This window comes from Agelaius tricolor, unplaced genomic scaffold (genome assembly GCF_023055355.1).
Source record: "Agelaius tricolor isolate 1412-34295 unplaced genomic scaffold, bAgeTri1.0.p SCAF_15, whole genome shotgun sequence".
Taxonomy (NCBI): domain Eukaryota; kingdom Metazoa; phylum Chordata; class Aves; order Passeriformes; family Icteridae; genus Agelaius; species Agelaius tricolor.
The window spans coordinates 13,129,148-13,148,985 of record NW_027269275.1 but is presented as its reverse complement, the minus strand read 5'-3'; the positions used below and the strand labels follow the sequence as shown (position 1 = coordinate 13,148,985).

General features: G+C 47.8%; 1 protein-coding gene across 1 annotated transcript in view; it reads right to left on the bottom strand.

Annotated features, from left to right (window-relative positions):
- Positions 1 to 19,838, bottom strand: part of NECAB2 (N-terminal EF-hand calcium binding protein 2) — a 71,279-nt gene that overhangs the window by 30,938 nt on the left and 20,503 nt on the right. The window contains exon 3 of the mRNA XM_071440455.1: positions 2,474 to 2,582. Coding sequence (XP_071296556.1) covers positions 2,474 to 2,582 — 109 coding nt within the window. The remainder of the gene's footprint in view (positions 1 to 2,473; positions 2,583 to 19,838) is intronic.

The window sequence follows — 19,838 nt, the reverse complement described above, 5'->3', positions numbered from 1 at the left end:
CCCTGTACAATGGAAAAAGGAAAGCTCCACTCCACTCCTCTCTCTCAGGATTGCAGCCCCAGGGCCTGGGGGCTCATCCCCTCCAGGCTCCCACAGAACCCATTCCCTGTCAGGTGCCCAAGGCACAGCAAGGGGAGAGCACACAGGACTTGGACTTGAAGGACTTTACTGGGTGCAAGACTGCATCAAGCAAATTACCCAGTTCAAAGAGAAAAACACTTTTGCAGAAGGAAGCCTGGCTCTGAATAGGTCTTCTGAAAACTAAGGCAGCTCTTGCAGATTACAAACAAGGAATATTTTCCTTGCCCAGCTGGATAAATTTTCTGATGTCTGTGCTTTCTAAATCAATAAACAAGTGCCAATTTCATGCAAGGGTTTGACGTGGAAGCGTGACCAGCTCGTTGCTTTTCCTTCCAGCCAAGAAGAGCAGATGCTCTGCTGCTCTCTGCACGTTTCAGTCCCTAACAGGTATTGATGACTCCATCAGCCAGCTTGGCCAAAGACAATCCCTGCTGGATGTAGGAGCTCTTGTCACACTTGGGAGCCGCTCACCAAGGCTCCTTGCCAGCGGCACTGCTGCATGGCATTGACAAATGGCACATTTTCTCTCTGTCCAGTTTAGAAGACATCCTTTACTAAGGATTGGAGAAGCTGCAAATTCCCTACAATCCCCAAGCAAAAATGGGCTGCAATCAAATTTCCCATTTCAAGGAGACCAGAAGAAACATCCCCACACTCACCCCAAGTCCCTGGATTGCACATGAACCATCTGCACCCCTCCAAAGGCCAGGTGGGCACTGATAAGCTCAGGCAATGCCAGAAATTATTTCAGAACAGGGGCAGGTGAGCAGCCAAGTCCCAGAGTCTATTGGGAGCCCATCTGGGAGCATCACCTGGAGCTGGATAAACAGACCCACAAAGCATGAGGCAGCAGCTCTGGAAGAAGAGCCTTTAGAAAGGATGGATCACTCTCAGAGTTTAAGTAATAAGATCACTAAACTTAGTAATAAGAGTAATAAGATAATTGAACTTTCTTTGGTTCAGGGAAAAGTAAATACTAAGCTGGTCTTTGGTATTTTCGACCTTGGAAAACTTTGGGAGGTACACACATTGAAAAGACATGATTTTGAGAAACCTGACATTTGCTTTGGAAATTCTTCAACAGTCCCTGCACTGTGTTGATGAGTTTTACAGCTGCTGCTTTGGTGCCAGTGCCCTCCAGCACAATCACTGCTTTCCACTGGATCTTTTGGATGGGTGGCAAAAAATGCACCACTCACATGGGCAAAGCTCCATCTCCCTGATGCCAGAAGGATTTATAATCAACCAGATTATTATTTTTCAATCACTTGCTTCAAGACTTCTCATTTGGAATTGGATTCTCCTTTCTTCAGCTTTTTGGACAGATGTTTTCTCTCCAGAGGAGTAAGAGTCACACTGGAATGTGACTCAAAGCTGGTTTTCATTTGTATTTTCCAACAGACAAAACCACTCAGGCTTTTGAAGGCAGATTCCTCTCAGAAAGGGAAAACCCAGCAGTGGGTTGTGTCCTCTGTGCTGCTGTCACCTGCTGGCAGGGGGCTCCCACCAGAAATCCATGGCTTTGGGCTGATCCCAAATGCTGCTGGCACCAGGCACTGTCAGGGTCTCACAAACACCTCAGACCCCACCAAAGGCAAAGGGAGAGACAAAGACAGAGGGGAAAGGAAACAACAGCTGCTAATGAGCCTGTCAACTCAGTTTGGTGGCCTGGCACAGCCTGCAGGTGTTTGATGCTCAGGGAGAGCAGTCAGGGGCCAGGTTTAGCTCCAGCTTTGATGTCATGTCAAACTGAAGGCACACCTAGAGCCCTCCCTGCCATCATTTCCCCTGCTGCTGTTGTAGGCACGATGCTGACAGTGCAGGGCTGCTCCTGGTCCAGCCCTCGCTGCCTGGCCAGGTTTGTGTGCCCAGAGGGGCCCCTTGGGCTGTGGGACCAGAGCAGAGGCCAAACAGCCACTGTGGTGCCTACAGGGCTTGGGAGGAAGCTCACCTTGGAGATGAAGGGGTTTGTTTCTCTAAGTGCTAGAACAGTCACTGCTTGCCAGGGCATTTTTGGGATTGGAAGTGAAGTAGGCACGGTCCAGGTGCAGGGGATGCAGAGACACCACAAAGAGACTGGATGGGTCCATGCTTAGAGAGATTCACACTGCTGCCTTTAATAGCACAGCAAAGCTTTTAGGTAAAGTGAAAAAGGTAAAGAGGAGTTTAAATGCCCACATTAAACTAAGCATCATTTCAATGCTGCAAAGGCCAGAAAATGGCCTGAAAAAACCCACTAGATAAAAGCAATTATAATGGCTGTCAGGATAAGACACAAACCAAGCAGAAATGGAGATTTTACAGAGTTTTGCAGAGCTGAAGCACTGCTGCTGCACACCCTGCTGTGATCCAAACACTGTGAAATGGAAGGGTGTCAGCACCCTGGGCTTACTTGGTGTTGTCTGAGTCAATGGTGTGAAAGAGCTTCTCAAGTTCCTCTTCATTGAGTGTCCCATCAGAAAAGAAGGCCTGGAACTCCTCCAGGGACAGCTTCCCATCGTCTGCAAACAGCAACACAGCACCATTAGGGGACAGCAGAGTGAGGGGCAAGGCTGAAAAGCAAGACTTATTTACAGATTTAAAGGTTCACACCAAAATTATCTCCAAGTGCTTCTGCAAAGCTGTCCCTCAGCCAAAGCAGAGCTGGGAGGCCTCAGGGTGGGACCCTGCAGCTCTGGCTGGCCCAGAGCAGAGGAAGATGCTCCTGGGTAGGGATGCACTGGCCATTGGCAACAAATTGGGCTCTTAACCCAAAGCATGGCTCAAAACCAAAGAGGAAAAACTGGTGAGCTTCATCCTAAAACTGAATTACATTTAAGAAATTATGGAGTATTTTGTCTACCCTATGTTCAAATGATGCAGGATGCTCATTAAGGGACATTTGCCAGATAGGAAAAGATCCTGGGCTAGAATTACAACAGACCCAGCAGTGTCTCCTGCCATCTCTGCATCCTCTCCAGCACAGTCCATGTCCCTGCTCTGGACAGAAATGTTAAATGGAAGCTATTTCACTGATGTGGAAATCTGGCCAAAGACTTTCTCTGTTATTTTATATATTGGTCCCAGTGTTCATCTAATACTGGGGCCACTATGGACTCCTTAAGTGACTGGGAAGAAAAAGAAATTATCAAGTTCATGTAGAAGGGGCTGAAAGAAAGACTCTCACAAGTTTGACTGATAAGGTGACAAAGGCTTACATGTAACAGGTAAATCTGGAGCCTTGCTCTGTGCCCTGTGGACAGGAACAGAGAAAGCTGTTCCTGTGAGAAAGCTCCTGAGAAGCTCAGCAATAAAGCAACAGGAGAAAGACAAAAGAAACTCTAAAGAAACTTTAATTTATCATTTCTTGTCCAAGCTGCTGACACCACACTCTGGTGTGCAGCAGGGGAGAATATCTACCCCAGGTCCCATATGATTTAAAATCTTTCCATTCATACCCACAGAAGAGTCACAGGCTGGAAATGCTGCCTACTTTGTGGTAGGAGAATGTATCATTTATTATTTAATCAAATCAATAATAAACCCTGCTGTTTCTTTTTCAGGAAATGATGCTAGAGGAAAAAAATTATCCAACTCTCCACATACACGTCAATATTCCTTCCCCAAAGTAAGGCTGCTGCTCCTAAAACATACCTGCACTGCCAAATGCTAACCCAGTTTCCCTTGCCTGGCATAGACAAATTTAGAGCAGTGATAAACTGAGTCTAAGATGCCCATTTAATTGGCAATTATGGAAGGAGCACAGCAGGAGAGCAGTCTACAGCAACACTGGGTGAAGAGGGCACCATTTCCACAGCACCACAATGGCTACAGGCTGCCTTTATTGTTTTCCCCATTCCTTCCCCAAAATGTGACCTTTTTGCAGCAGGCAGGGTGCAGAATTGCAATGCACAGCTCAGGGAATGGTCCCAAATCTGCTTTTTTTAGTTTACAGAACACTAAAGCACCTGTAGCTCAGCAAGAGCCTATGGCTTGGGGCATCCCCCAGTGTCACCTGGGGGTTCACCTGTGGGGCCATCCTGTCCCTGGAGGAGATGAAAAGGCTCCAGGCAGGAGCCCCATGCACACCTCTCATCTCCACCTCCCCACCTTGCACCACTGCTCCAGAGGCTTTTCCCCTCAGTGCTCCTATAAATGCAGGATCCCAGCTAAGATCAAGGTTTGGTTTCTTCTGATCCTCACTGGCAATGAATGCACATCTTCAAGCACCAAGATCAAAAGGATGACAGCTTTTCTATCCCACAAGGGCTAAACAATTCTTTATATATAGAACACTTTATTGTAAACCATAAATCAGTGCTTGTTCACCTTCAAACTGTCCTTCCACACACAGGGCAGCAGAAATAAATTCCCAGGAAAGTCACATAAACCAAGTTCCTGGGAAAGAGAAACTGAACAGTGAAGTGGATTTTTTTTCAGGAGAGGACTTTGATCTGAATTTACAGTTTGCTTAACTCTGAAAAACACAAAGGTTTAAGGAAAAAAATCCACACCCTTTATCTAGTTTATATCTTCTAACTTCTGTCTTGCATTTTGCTCTTGCTTGATTTGTTTTGCTCTGGGTCTTTTGATACTTTTTTTTTTTTTTTAGTAGTAATGTAGTAATGTGCTCCAGGATGCATTTTTGCTGCAGTTTCTGAAATATCTGTGTTTAAAATCTGTGCCAAAACACTGCTCTGACTCCTATCTCAGAGTGTCCAGAGAGAACAGGTAGAGAGATACCAACTACCATGACAGGTCAGAGCACTGGAAACCAACATGCTCTGAATTTTTGTTGGCATTGAACAGCCTGAAGTAATAAACCAGAATGATGTAAGGATCTAGAGGAAGAAGGAGGTGACAGTGAGTTTTATTTAATTTTTGTTGTCTGGGGACCCCACAGCACTGCTTGAATAAAAGCATTCTGACCCCACAGAATTTGGATAAAAGTACCAGTTTTATTTGCAAGCAGTGCTCAGGACTTTCATCTCCCCCCAGCCACCAGCAGCAAGTACCAGTCAGCTTAAAGCTGATGGTTATTTAATATACACTGGAATACTTGTCTGCAAGCACACAAAGCAAAAACCTTTCTGAGTTAGGAGATAATCCTTGAGCTGCATATCTCTAATTGTGGAACAGCCCGAGAGCCTGGGTTTCTGGAGCCCAGCAGGCAAAGATGCCTTCAGGGAACCTCAGGGTGATAAGAGGCAGCAGAAGAGAGGGGCTGGGATCTGGCAGCTCAGATTAAACTGTTACAAACCCCGGGTGAGGAGGATTGACCACAATGGTAGCGACACCAGGTGCCCTGGCTGGCAGCTGCCGTGATAAGTGAGAGCTGATGGGGCACTGTGGGCCAGGAGCAGCCTTATCAGGACAGTCCCAGCTTCTCCTGCCAGCAGAAGTGCCTGCACTCAGTAGGGAATGGATAAGACCTCCAGAAAGCAGCTTTCTGCAGAAAGCTCCTGGGTTCAAGAGGTGCAAACTCTCCCCAGGGACAGGCAGAGCCTCAGCTGGTTCAGCCTCACCCCCACCCTGCCTTGTAGAGCTGCTCTGGCATCTTTCAGCCCTTGGGAGCTACTTCTGACAGGAAGCATAAGGAAAAAATGATATTCTTTGCCATATCTTACCAAAGTTTCCATCATTATATCAAATAAAGTTTCCATCGTTTTTAAGATCTAGAGATCTCAAAGAGATCTAGATCATAAAGATCCTAAAATCTAGAGATCTAGATCTACACAAGTATTTGTGGTTTTTTATCTGGGCAACCATACCAAAGGCAGGCACCTATTTCCAGTGACTCCCTCCCTCCCCTTCCCAGCCAGCACTCGAGGGTAGCACCCAGCTGCCAGCAAGGACAAGTGCCACCAACTAGAAATTGCCTTCCTCACACTGATGGGCTGAGAAAAGAGATCATCAGGCCACAGCTATCCTGCCATCACTTCTTCCTGAGAGTGCAATCTTCATTTTCCCCTGGCTTTTCAAAATAATTCAATCACAGGCAAAGACCAAAGCAAATTACCAGCCCAACAGAGTTATCAAAGTTAGAACTAACTGAAGAGGGAAGGACGTGAGAGAGAGCATCAGAAAGCCCCAACTGGGATGTTATTATATCTCCATTTGCCATCATGAAAATGTGAGGAGTCCAGAAGTGGCTTTTATACCTTCTAACTCACACAATCAAGCTGTTCTCACTCGCTAACACAGCCCAGGGAAAAATCAAACGGAGATCATAAATCGTCCAAAGTATAGGAAATCTGGTGGCTGAGGTTCTGGAAATTCACTCAGTGATACAAATGGCTTAAAGCAGCTACAAAAAAAGGTCACTGTTCTGAGCCTGAGTTTGCTAAATATGTTTTCAATTACATGAGGTTGAGACTGCTCATATATTTTCTAGATACATTATGAATATATTTTCCAGCTATTATTATGACTGTACTTCATTATTTACTTTTATTGCTCTGTGAGCTCTAAAATGCTCTAAGCTCTACTTACTTGCAAGTGCCCAACAGCTATGGGTAAGTAAATTGGATTTTAGTGGGGCCTGTGAATAAAAATGAGAACTATTTTTTCTTATTTCCTGGGGGTATGCATGTGCAGATAGATGAGCCAGCAAGAACAGGGATTGGCTTCCACCCTGAACCTTCCATCCAGCCCCCTCAGAAGCCAGGAGCAGAGACTTCATTCATTTAACCAAAGGGGAATAAGGGCTTGAGCTTTCCATCCTGGGCTTGGGGAAAATGGCCTCCAGCCCCACAGATGTGATCTGAACCCTTCCACTGGGCAAAGAAGGGGTGTGCCTGACCCAGCCTGCTCCAAAAATCATCTGCAGCTCCTCTCCACTGACCCAGGCAAGAAAACCAAAATCCACCCACCTCAACTGCAGCCTCCCAGTGTTGTGCTGGGGCAGTTGCACTCAGGGGGGAGCAGGGCTGGTGATTCACCCAGAGCTGGTGATTCACCCCCACACTGCCCTGGCTGAGGCTGCAGAGCCACCACAGCCCACGTTTGGGTGGCTCTGCACAGGAACAGGGCCACTGGCACTGGAACACAGCCCCTGCCAGTGCCTTTGCTAATGAGATGTAGCACACATCATTACAAGGAAATTACTACAATTACAGTAATTTTCTAGTGAAAGAAATTTATGGGATGGCTCCATAATTTTGAAACTTAACTAATGCCCAGCACAGCTGTTTTCACAAGGGTCAGTGCCACACCAAGCAGATAACCTGAGAGAGATATTGATGTTTCCAATATAGTGAATAATCTCTGTTTGAAACACTCCTGTGCATTCCTAATGCCAGCTGGGAGTGCTGGTGGGTCCTACTGGGCTATGCTGGCACAGAAGAAGAAAATTTCACATACAAAGCCAGGGATTGAACTTCAGGATCTGGGGTTTTGCTCACTCAGTTCATTGAAAAACACTTGATAAATGCTTTTCTGTGTGCTGGGCATGATCCCCTCCTTTGTCTTCTTGCCATGAGCACAGTTTTGAGGTGGTGCTTTCCATGTGGCCCAGGACAGCTCCCATGGCAGTGCCCCCAGTGCAGGGCAGGCTGGGCACACACCCCAAAGATCACTGGCACCTGCCCCAGCAGCTCCACCTCCAGCATCTTCTCTGTGCCATGAGCTCATGGAAACCTCTGGGGCTTTTATCTTCCCAGAATATCTTTCCTTCCTGGGGCTGGATGAGGCCTTGGAGGAACATCAGGTGCACAAAGCAAATGAAAGAACATCCCTGAAGGAGTCAGATCCCCTCCCTAGTCATTCCTCCCAGGAATGAAGAGCATCTCTTCTTTGGGAATTTGGCTAACTTTGGTCTTCATCAAACACAATATTTAGCCAATTTTGCACTTCTTCTTTCTTCTGGCAGCACAGGATGAAGTTCTGTGGTAAAATGGAAATTGGGACATACCCAAAATCTGGGAATGGGATGCACTGGATAGAAGGACTGAGGATCCTTTTTGTGACTGGATTAGCCTTTTCATTTCCATTAAAATAGGGGGAAAGTGACTTTCATTTCAAAATTACCACATCAGTCAGTATAAGGCATTGAAGAATGACTTAAAGCCTGGTTCTTGTCTAGGGTGATGGGTAATGCTGCATGCACCAAGCAGACAATGGCTGGGAATCTTCCCTGTAGGACTTGGACTGGAGAAAAATGGGATTTCCATTGTAGTCAGAAAACTGCACCCCATTCCCATCATGAATTGCCTGGGCATTAAGCAGTGTCCATTAGCATGCCAGAATTTTCCCCAAGCTGCTCAGCTTTTTTCATGAAATCAAGCCTTTTGTCATCCTAGAGTTGGAAGTAATTTTGAAATTATTTTTAATGGCAGCTATAGATAGTTATCAAATGCAAGCTGTAGGTAGGGAGACAGGCAGGACTGATATAACACATTTTCCCTCACTATCTTTTGTGAAGACTCTACTTATTTCCCACATAATTCTCACCCTGCTGTAATGACCTGATTTAAATATGTGTGTGTGAGGGGGGGTGGTGGTGGTTTCTGTGCTCACCCATTATATTGAATTTGGACTTCTGATCACAGGTATCTAGGAATGCCTTCCACAGAAATTCCTGGTTGTTTATAAATTAAGGGCTGAAATTTGACTTCCCCAGGGTGTAAATAGCCTGGTTAGGTTCAATGTAATTGCTGCTTAATAGAGGTTATAGCAAAAATCACCCAAACATTTAGAAGAGGATTCAGACAGAAATGCATGCAGACCACAAAGCTTTCTCCAGCCACCATTTTCCTCCAGAAAACAGGAGGTAAGGTGTTTCAGTTTTCCTCTCACTATCCAGGTAATTTGCTCTCAGTTTAAAAAGAAAAGGAATGTCAAGAGCTGATTTCAGTGCATTTGCTTCACATCTGTAGCAGCACAAGGAAAGCAGAGTCAGCCCCTCCAGTGCAATTGCTGGGAGCTGCAGGGGATCTGAGCCTGGGACCCTGTGTGCAGGAACATCTGGTCTGGCTTAGGGCACAGCAGTGGGAGAACACTCAGGCAAGGAAACCAGAGCCCACAGTGAGCAACCCCCTGGCAAAGAATTCATTCTGAGAGGCAACAGGTGAATCCTCCATGGGCTCCTTGGGCTGCAGCCTGGGCAGCAAGAGGGGCTGGAGGGGAGGCTGTGGGGATGGCTGTGCACCAGGGTCAGTGTGATAGCACAAAGCAGACCTCTGGGCTATGAACCATAAACAAACAGTGACAGATAGATAGATAGATAGACAAATAAACAAATAAATAAATAAATAATGGAGTGTCCTCGTTTTGGTTAGGATAGAATTAATTTTCTTCCTAGAGGCTGGTACAGTGCTGTGCTTTGGATTTAGTATGAGGATAATGCTGATAACACACTGCTGCTGTTCTAGTGGTTGCTGAAGGGATTTGGGCACACACCTTCACCTCTGCTCCTTCACTCTCCCCATCAGGAGATCTGTGTTTCCAGGCTGCTGCAGCCATCAGCAGACCCAGCTTAGCTCCAGACACCAACTGCCACTGCCTCCCAGCTGTTTTTCATCTTAGCTGACCTGAGACTGCCTTTTTATATTGGGTGCTATTAAATGGATGACTGACTTTGAGCAACCATAGCTTTTTAGCACCTTTGATTTATTTACTCATTTGAAGCCTCTGCCCTGTGAGCTCCACAAGCACAGACACAGCAAAGCAGGAGGTTCCTGTGCAGAGCCTGCAGCTCCTGACCCAAACTGCCTCATTATCTCTCCCAAAGCCTTTGGCTCCCCACATATCCAAACACCTGCCCTGCTCTCTCCATTGCTACTCAGTCTCATCCCCTCTCTGTCATCCTGAACATCTACTGAACATTTACTGAACATTTACTTCCTTCTCCATTAAAGTGCCTTCAGTGTCTCCCCTCCCCACAGGTCCCACCTTCTTTTTGTATTTGAACTCTTAGGTGTAACATGTGACATTGCAGACTCAGCTATACAAAACCTGAAATTCTGTTTTAGAGGAGATTGTGCAGATGATTCCCCAAATTGCACTGGATGCCCAAAATTTCTGTTTATTGCCCAGCAGCCTTGTTGCAGACCCCTTCTTCAGTAACCTTCCTGAAGCACTGTGCACAGACTGGATATTAGGAAAAATTTCTCTACTAAAAGGGTGGTCAAGCATTGGAACAGACTGACCAGGAAAGTGGTGGGATCACTATCTGTGATATATATCTATCACTAACTGTGATAGATGTGGCACTTGGGGACAGTGATGGACTCCAGGGGCACTCCATGATCTTAGAGGGCTTTGCCAACCTTGATCATTCTGTGATTCAAAAAACATCAGCAAACTTTCCTCTACCAAACCCCTGTCAAAGCCCATGAGCCACTAACAGCCTGTCTAAATATTTGATCTAAGGTGAAAATGAAACACAAAGACAGCACAGCTTGTTGTTAATATGAGATCACTCTGGGCTTCAACCATCCCAGAGCAGTAAATCCTGACTTCAAAAGTTCTTCCTTGCATTTAAGGCAAAATTTTTACAGTGAGACCTTGCTAAAAGAGAGCAGAACTTATCTCCTGCAGTGCCCTAAAAATAACTGTTCTGGACAAGAATTACTACAGGCAAGGAAAAATACAATAAAATAAATAGTAGGAGGAAAAACTGATATTTGGATACTTATACTAAATTATTAAATAGCATAGCTGCTATTTTCCTATGCAAAAAATAGTTAATTTTTATGCATCAGCAAACTGCAGTGTGATACATAACTCCCTGCAAGGTTAAGCATTTCTTTGTGTGCAGAATAGAGGTGGCCTGGGAATCACAGAGAGAAATTTAAATCTGCTCCTGAGCCCTGCCACATCAAAGCAGAGCAAGGGGTTTATTTGGGAGACTCCTTTGCAATTCCACACTCTCACATCAAAAGCTGTGCATGGTTTCAAGCTGCTGCAAGGCTCTTACTCCTGCCAGGCATGGGGATCCTGCAGGTGCTTCCCACTGGGGGAGATTTCTGCTGAGGGAGAGGTCCTGGGGTGATGGGCAGAGATGTAAAACCACTGCAGCCCCTGGTGTGCTCCCCTTCAGGTCTCCTACAAGAATAATGTGGGATCTGAGGGAGCTCCTGCCTTTCTGAATTCCAAGTGACCTTCACCATATCTGAAGAAAAGGCCTCTGGAAGCTACCCTGGGTAACACCTTCCCCTCTGCCCACTCTGGCTGAGGACAGGTCACACACACCCACCAGAGCCTGGCCTCAGCAGCCAGGAGGGAAACCTGGGTTTCTCTGTAGGGACAAGTCAAAATAGCAGTTCTGTAGCTTATCAGGTCACTTTCTATATAATATCCCTGGAATTGTTCAGTGCAAGGCTGGATGGGGCTTTGAGTAGCCTTCAGTGGAAGGTGTCCCTGCCCATGCCAGGGGATTGGAACTAGATGGTTCTAGAACTTTACATACCTGCCAACCCAAACTATTCTATGATTCTCTGATTTACTTTATTTCCACCTCCAGGTGAGCAGCCAAAAGCTTCATTTTGCTGGAAATCAATTCTGAAGCTACAGTTCCCTCCTGCACCCAGACAGAGCCAGGAGAGTACAAGTGATGTTCTCAGGAAATTGCTGGAACAGCCACAGCAAGGGCACAGCTGCTCTGGTGCTGGAGCAGAGGCTGGATGTTCTGTGTATCCCACTGAGTTTAAGGAACAGCTCAGTGCTTTGACAGCAGCAAACCCAGAGCAGGGGGCTCACACAGCTCTGAATCCTGGAAGAGCAGCAGGGGATGCATGGCCATGGCAAACAGGAGAGAGAGAAAGAAGAACATTTTAGATAGCAGGTGCTTCATCTTCAGAATGGGGGAACACCATAACTTACTGACAGTAACCCCATGCATTCTTAGAACACACTGGGACCTATAGAATGCCCTCACACTGTCCCCTGCCAAATTAATGTCCCCACTTCTGACTGGGGACAGCTCAGATCCCAGATTTAGAAAGGCAGTGTAGTTCTGTGCTGCGCCTGAGTGGGAATGGGCTGGCTGAAACCTCTCTGCTCTATCAGCTCCAGGCAGACTGCCAGCTCCAAAGTTTCCAAACTTTATCATTAAAATTTGTCAGAAACGTCAAAAGGAAAAGTAAACCTGGGATGATTGAGCAGTAAGTTTCAATCAAGCCAAAGCAGAAGCCAACACTCCCAACGCCAGTGCACCCCAGCTCTGCAACAGCCTATTAAATCCAGATATCTTGGAAAGCTCAGAAACAGGCACCAAACAGCCCCAATTCCCCTCTGCTCCTCATTAACCAGCCTTCCTGCTTGCTTTTTTAACGTGCAGATAGCTGAATATTTCAGAGGGCCAAGATAGGGTTTGCACTATTTCCAGCTCATTATACCCAGCACCCAGCTTCAAAGGAGGAAGAGGGAAGTGTTTGAGCAAAAGAGGAAAAACTTATGAAAATGCTTGGTGTGGCCTCTCAGCAGCGTGGTCCTGGTGTGGCCAGGGCATGGCAGGGGCAGAACTTCCCTGGGGCTGAGGCTGTTCTTGGCTGGGCTGGCAGCACCACGATGGATCTGGGCACAGCCTGGGGGTGCTGCCAGAGGCTGCTCCATGAGGGATCACTGCCACCAGTTCCCTGGGAGCTGCTCCATGAGGGATCACTGCTGGCAGTTCCCTGGGAGCTGCTCCATGAGGGATCACTGCTGGCAGTTCCCTGGGAGCTGCTCCGTGAGGGATCACTGCTGGCAGTTCCCTGGGAGCTGCTCCATGAGGGATCACTGCCACCAGTTCCATGGGAGCTACTCCTGGGGATCACTGCTGGCAGTTCCCTGGAGCTGCTCTGTGAGGGATCACTGCTGGCAGTTCCCTGGGAGCTGCTCCATGAGGGATCACTGCTGGCAGTTCCCTGGAGCTGCTCCATGAGGGATCACTGCTGGCAGTTCCCTGGGAGCTGCTCTGTGAGGGATCACTGCTGGCAGTTCCCTGGAGCTGCTCTGTGAGGGATCACTGCTGGCAGTTCCCTGGAGCTGCTCTGTGAGGGGTCACTGCTGGCAGTTCCCTGGAGCTGCTCCGTGAGGGATCACTGCTGGCAGTTCCCTGGAGCTGCTCTGTGAGGGATCACTGCTGGCAGTTCCCTGGAGCTGCTCTGTGAGGGGTCACTGCTGGCAGTTCCCTGGGAGCTGCTCTGTGAGGGATCACTGCTGGCAGTTCCCTGGAGCTGCTCTGTGAGGGGTCACTGCTGGCAGTTCCCTGGAGCTGCTCTGTGAGGGATCACTGCTGGCAGTTCCCTGGAGCTGCTCCATGAAGGATCACTGCTGGCAGTTCCCTGGGAGCTGCTCCATGAGGGATCACTGCTGGCAGTTCCCTGGGAGCTGCTCCATGAGGGATCACTGCTGGCAGTTCCCTGGAGCTGCTCTGTGAGGGATCACTGCTGGCAGTTCCCTGGAGCTGCTCTGTGAGGGATCACTGCTGGCAGTTCCCTGGGAGCTGCTCCATGAGGGATCACTGCCACCAGCTCCCATGAGCTGCCCCTGGGGATCCCTGCTCCACACCACAGCAGCAGCAGCCTCTCCCAGGGACAGCCTGGACAGGAGCCATGGGGAGCATTTCAACTGCTGCCCTAGCCAGGGAAGCACAGTGCTCATCTAAGGGAATTGCTGCAGGTAAAACAATAACACCTGCTTTGATTTCCTGACCTCTGACAGCAGAAGCTGCATTTCAACCTAACTGAAGGATTTAGTACAACAACCAGAAGCAGTGCCCAGGGTGCAGTGACTGTGCTGGGTCCCTGTAGCGTGTCAGGAATGAGCCGTGGGCAAGTCTGGAAACCCACCTGGGTTCTGTCACTACAACAGTTCCCCGGTGATTTTGTTTCCCCCTTGTAAAATAAGCATTATTCTGTGCCTAGTAAAGCCTTGCAGTGGATGATGAGAAGCAGTGCTCTAAGTGACCCTCCACTAGCACCCACCAGAGGCAGGCAGAGGCAGCGGGGCTGTTTCCATGTGGTGGCCACTGGAGCTGTTGACTGTTGACAAATTAGCAGCAAATTGCTGCAGATTAGAGAGCTACAAACTCATCTCTTTCTGCAGTCCCATGAAACAATATCCAGATTGCATTGGCAGCATCAACAATTTTCCATTCAGCTAACAAGCTGTGCAGAGATGAAGACAGCAAATTAAACTAACACGAAAAGCAGATTCCTCATTTGCATTCTCAGAAGGCAGAAGTTTCCCAACTCCTTTATCATCTGCAGCACACAGGACATCCAGCTCCCCGTGCCAGGGCTCAACTGGTGCTTGAATATCAAATGCAGAGCCTGCACCATTAATTACTTTTTTCCTCATGTTAATTCCTGAACTGTGAAGTCCAGGTGGAAGCTGACAACACCGACCTCCTGCAACACTAATGTTTCATTTCTTGCAACTCAATGGTCTCAAAATCCCTGTTGAAAAAAGTTTCAGGCTCTAAACAAAACAAGTGCTCATGTTTGATGATCCCTCTCTGAGGAACTCCTTTGCCAAAAGCTAATTTTTTTTGGTAGTCTCTGCTTCAATATAAATGAGAGCCAAAGTGGTCCCTCCCCACGGGATGCCCTTGCAGGTCTCCAGCATGGTCTGTCCTGGCTCCCCATGGCTGCAGGGGCACAGCAGCCAAGCCAAACCTCACTCAATCCCCCACAGCTGCTCTTATCTTTATGCTTCCACTTCAGCTTCTGCATTTCCCATTTATTTTCACAGTGGAAATGTAAGCCCTATGCTCAGTGTCTCCAGCTATTGGTCCAGGGCAGGATGGGTGTCTCAGCCCTGTCAGAGATATTTAACTTCTCTAAGGCAAACAATGCAGATCTCTTCTACACTCTTTCATCCAGCAAAGCCTCTGAGCAGCACAGAACAGAGCAGTCCTGCAGGGAAAGCACATCTGCTCTGAAAAGATTGCAAAGAAAAAACAAAACCTAAATACGTTTTTCTGTTCCAGCAAATTCAACTAGCACCTCTTTAATCACAGATCGCTACTTTTAACAAAGCTGCAGCATGAATATCTTCTCTGTTTATTTTTTGTAGTTTATTCATTTCAAAAGTAGGTTATTAAACCCCCAGAACTCTTACCCAGCTTTTCAGTTAAGGGAGGAGAAAGATAAAGTATTTTGCTGCCTTTTCTGCAATGACCCATGTAGCAGAGACTAAAGTACAAACGAAAAACCACAAATTAAACAAATGATGAAAACAATAGTGCCAAGAATCACTGCAGCTGCCCTGCAGAACCCTCCCCCGACCACGGCATAGCTTTCACAAGTAGGTCAGGGCTGGCAGCGGGAGCTGAGCATCCCCGCAGGCAGCTGAGCATCCCCCTCTGCCTCTGCCTGCCCAGCCCGGGCTGCACAGGCAGCACAGCCCCTGGTGCCAGCTCAAAGGGCAGAGGGAATCCTGTGTGCCAGCTCCAGATTCAAAGGGCAGAGGGAATCCTGTGTGCCAGCTCCAGATTCAAAAGGCAGAGGGAATCCTGTGTGCCAGCTCCAGATTCAAAGGCAGAGGGAATCCTGTGTGCCAGCTCCAGATTCAAAGGGCAGAGGGAATCTTGTGTGCCAGCTCCAGATTCAAAAGGCAGAGGGAATCCTGTGTGCCAGCTCTAGATTCAAAGGGCAGAGGGAATCTTGTGTGCCAGCTCCAGATCCCTCTCATGAAGCCCCCTGGCCCCTGCCCCTCTCAGCGTCTCCCACCAGCTCCTCCTGTGCTCAGCATCCCAGCCCTGCCCGGGCACTCTGTGATCCAACCCAGCCTGTTTTAGTCTGGCTAAAGCCAAGATGAGGAAAAAAAAAGGGTACCTGAAGGACAAAGTCATTGGAAAAAATGCCTACAAGTTTGTTTGGTTTTTTTCGGGTTTTTTTTCCCTCAGGGAAAAATGGGGTCATCTGGCTTTTCTTCTTAAAGAAAACTTTCAAAGGAACATTTGAAAATCCCAGGCCTAAAGTATTTTGAGTTTTGTTTCAGTTTAATCCTTATATCTTCCCCTGAACACTGACAACAGCCTCTCAAGTTTTTACTTTTCCACAGCAAACCCGAACAGGTCACTGAGTTCCTAAATAGGAAAGGAAGAGGAAAAGCCCTCTGCTGCAATTTTTATGGAAAATTGAGAACCACAAATGCTCAAACCACTGGGGTGGGCTGTGCATGGGACCATTTCCTAACACAGTGCTGGGGAAGAGTCTCCCTGCTCACTCACCCAGCCCTGCTGCAGCTCATCAAAATGCTTCTTAGGGAAACCGTGTTTCAGGGGAGTCTTTGTGAATTTTTAATGCTGTGTGCTACTTAGTGTTTGCTGAATTCACAATTTTCCACACCACCTCAGCAGCATCTGCTGCAGCCATGAGACCTGGAGCAGCACACAGCCCTTCCCAGCCCTGCTGAGAGCCTGGGATCACTCAGATCCCAGGGAGAGGCCCATGGGCAGGGCAGGGAGAGGCTTCCAGACCCTTCTGCAGAATCTTGTGATGCAGAACTTGCCCAAGGCACCACCCAGGTTTAGGGTGGGTTTGAGTGGTGCCCTGTGAGCACAGAGCAGCTCTGCCCACACTGGCCTGCTGAAACCCAGCAGAACAGCACTGACTGCAGCCTCTGCACAGGGAACTCTGCCCTCAGCTCTGCTTTTCTCTTGAAGGTCTTACAGAGCCCAAAAGTGGGGCCTGGAGAGCAGAGGGGGGAAGTGCTGGATGCTGGTGTGAGAAACCAGCTGGGAAGGAGGAGAAAAAGGGGAATGTGGCCCATGAAAGCCAAGACACACAAGCTGTCTGACACAAGGGTGAAGCATGACCCTTCTGCTTTTGGTGAACCCAATTTACACAGGAGAGCCCTGGCCCTCAGGGCCTCCAGCCCTTAGGGTGATGCTGAACAGTTTCCAGGATAAACCACACTCAGATGAGCTCTCTTCTGCTGGCCCCAGGCTCTATTAAGAAAATCACTGGAATCCTTTTACAGTTTTTAAAAAAAGAAACAACACCAAAACCCCTCCCACCATAACCTAAGAGCACCTAGATTCACACGAGTGCCATGCCAGGAAATGCTATACAAGATACTCTCAGGAAATCCAAACTGCTAACACTTTTTTCCCCCCCTCAAAGCTGAGGAGCCCTAAGTTGGGAACACAGCCCTGCTCTATTCTGCTCAAGAGTACAGAGGTACTACAGAGTACTACAGCAGGAGCAAAGATAACCCAGCAACCAAGAAAGAAAACTCAGGAGCCACTCTGCACATGGACAACTCACTGTGGGTTGCCTGGCTTGGCAATAGAAACACTTGGGGGAATTCTGTTCCTCTTTGATACACTGAGTATTATGAGCTTTAGGTAATAGAATAGAAAATGGTAGCTTTAGCCCTTGATGATATCTCCTGTGATGTTTGATCAAACCCTCCTCGTGGAGGAGGTGATTTATTAGCACAGATTGGGCCCATTTGAAGAAAGAAGCATCCTGGTGCAGGAGAAGGCTCATCTGAGAGCTGCATCAAAGCAGCAGTTTACAGAGAGGGTTTCTGTCTCCCAGCACTACCAGCTCACATGTCAGTGCCAAACCTGCCATGAAAAAGCTTTCCAGAGAGCAGATAAGCATCCTCACAGCCTTGGAGGAGCACAGCTCTCTGCAGGCTCTCCTTTGCCTGCAGGAAGCTCACTAAAATGTCCTGCCTTCCCAAACTGTTAGCACAGGCTGGATTTCTGGACTGGTTCAATGCACAAAGCCATGGTGAAACACAAAACCAGAGGACACAATAAGCCAGGAGATAGGAAACAAGATGCCTTGCAAGCCCAGTGGGGCTGGTGAGGGCCAGGCCATGCTGTGGTGCCTGGTCAGGGGACATATCTGACTGAGGGTTGGTGACATTGGCTGTGGGAGATGACACAACATTTGCTGTTTCCAAATGTCCTCCCTAATTAAAGAGAAGCTAATTCCAAACCTTGCCTGTCTCCCCCATGGAGCACACACTGCTGTGCTCCTCCCTGCCCAAATCCCACAGGATTTTGGCTGTGCTCCAGAACAAGGTGGCTCCTGATGCTGATCAAGCTCCTGATGCAAGCTCAGCCCCTGTGAATCTGCACCCAGTGCTGCTGCAATAGCTGGGCAGTGAGAAACATTTAATCCTCATTCTTGTTTTACAAAAGGATCAAAATGCTCAGCATGCTGACAATTCAAAGGTTTAGCAGCCCAGCACAGAAATACCTACTGCAGGCTTAAAACCTGAATACTAAAATTCTAGAAGACAGACAGTAAAAAGAAAAAAAACCCACTCATGCTGCACTTCAATGGCCCAGTCCTGCTCTGTATTGATTTATGAATATAAGAAACTGCTTTCTTTCACAGTGCCTGGGTTCTCCTGTCACTTGCTGTATGAATACATTTGCTCAGTTTGGTAAGGGGCTCTCAGAACAAGCACAGGGGAAAGGAGCAAGTGGCCCCAGTGATCCAGAGTTTAAGGCTCTTGATACTGAAAAAGCCATGGATCTGTTTGCCCTGCTAAATCTTTCCTTCAGCTGCAGCCAGCCCCAGCTGGGTTTGCTGTGAGCAGCCTGAGCCTTCAGCCAGGGGTGCTGTGTCTGGAGAGGGCTCACCTGGCTGGGAGGGAGCAGGGACATGCTCAGGTGCCACATGTGACCTGCAGGGACATGCTCAGGTGCCACATGTGACACCCCAGGGCAGCAGGGCAGGGACCTCTGCTCCTTGCTGGTGCCTTGCTCTGCCAATGGGCACCTCCTTCTTCCACCTCCTCTACCCAAATCTACCTCCAGCCTCCCATCTGCCTTTCCTTGCCCACTTGCCCCATCATCAGCCCCCTAGAGGGAGGGGAAATGGGAAAAGGGAGAAGTACCAGGTGTCCCTCCTCATTTGGGTACTGCAAATCCACCTTTTCAGGAAACCTCTGCAGGGATTGTGTGCCCAGGCAGTCAAGCAGCCCCAGCCCCATGTGAAGGACAGGCAAGCCCAGCACAGTCAGAGTGCATTTGCTGAACAGCAGCCACCTCTCCCTGCCTGCTGACCTTTGAAATGTCAGGCACCTCATTTAGAAAGCAACAATTGGGTTTGAAAAGTTTTTAAGGCTCTGTGACCTGCTCCAGCCAATTTTGCAGACAGTGTCTCCCACTGCTTGGTTTTTCCTTTCCCTTTTTTTCCTTAGGTTTTCCTTCCCCTTCATCTCCCCAGGATTTCAGCATTCAGCATCTCGTTCTCTCAGGCTGCTCTTGGTACAGGAGGATTTAATATTCCTGGCTATGGACAGCCCCACTTTTATAAATTATTTTCATTTAATTCTACCTCCATTTAAATGCTAGAAAACCATTTCTCTCTCTGATTTCCAGCTTAGGAAAACCTTTTGCAAGCTCTAAACTCTGCTGTTTTCCTACAATTAGATTACAGGATGCAGGAGAGAGGAAACGAGTTTAGTTCCTTTCTTTGAAAAATATAAATATTTTATCTTGTTTTTACAGTCTTATGCAAGTACTTCCATTTATAGCACACACTTTTTTTCCCCACTGTTTGACACATACCAAGTGTATTAATTGATACCATGATCACTCCAGCTACAAAAGGATAACCAGACAATTCTGCACATGGCTGTGTTTGCATAGAGCCAAAGCCTGAGCTTCAAAAAGCCCAGGGACAGCCATGCATTCCCCACCTCTGGTCTCCAGTTTGAAACCCAGACAGGCAAGCTGTGTCTTCCTACCACTCATCTTTCCAGGCAGAAAATTTCAAATTAATTCATGGTCCCTTCCTGCCCCTCTGTCCTTCCTTTCCTCTTATCCCACCCCATGGGGATGTCACAGGGTTAAATGATGCTGCACATTTGCTCTC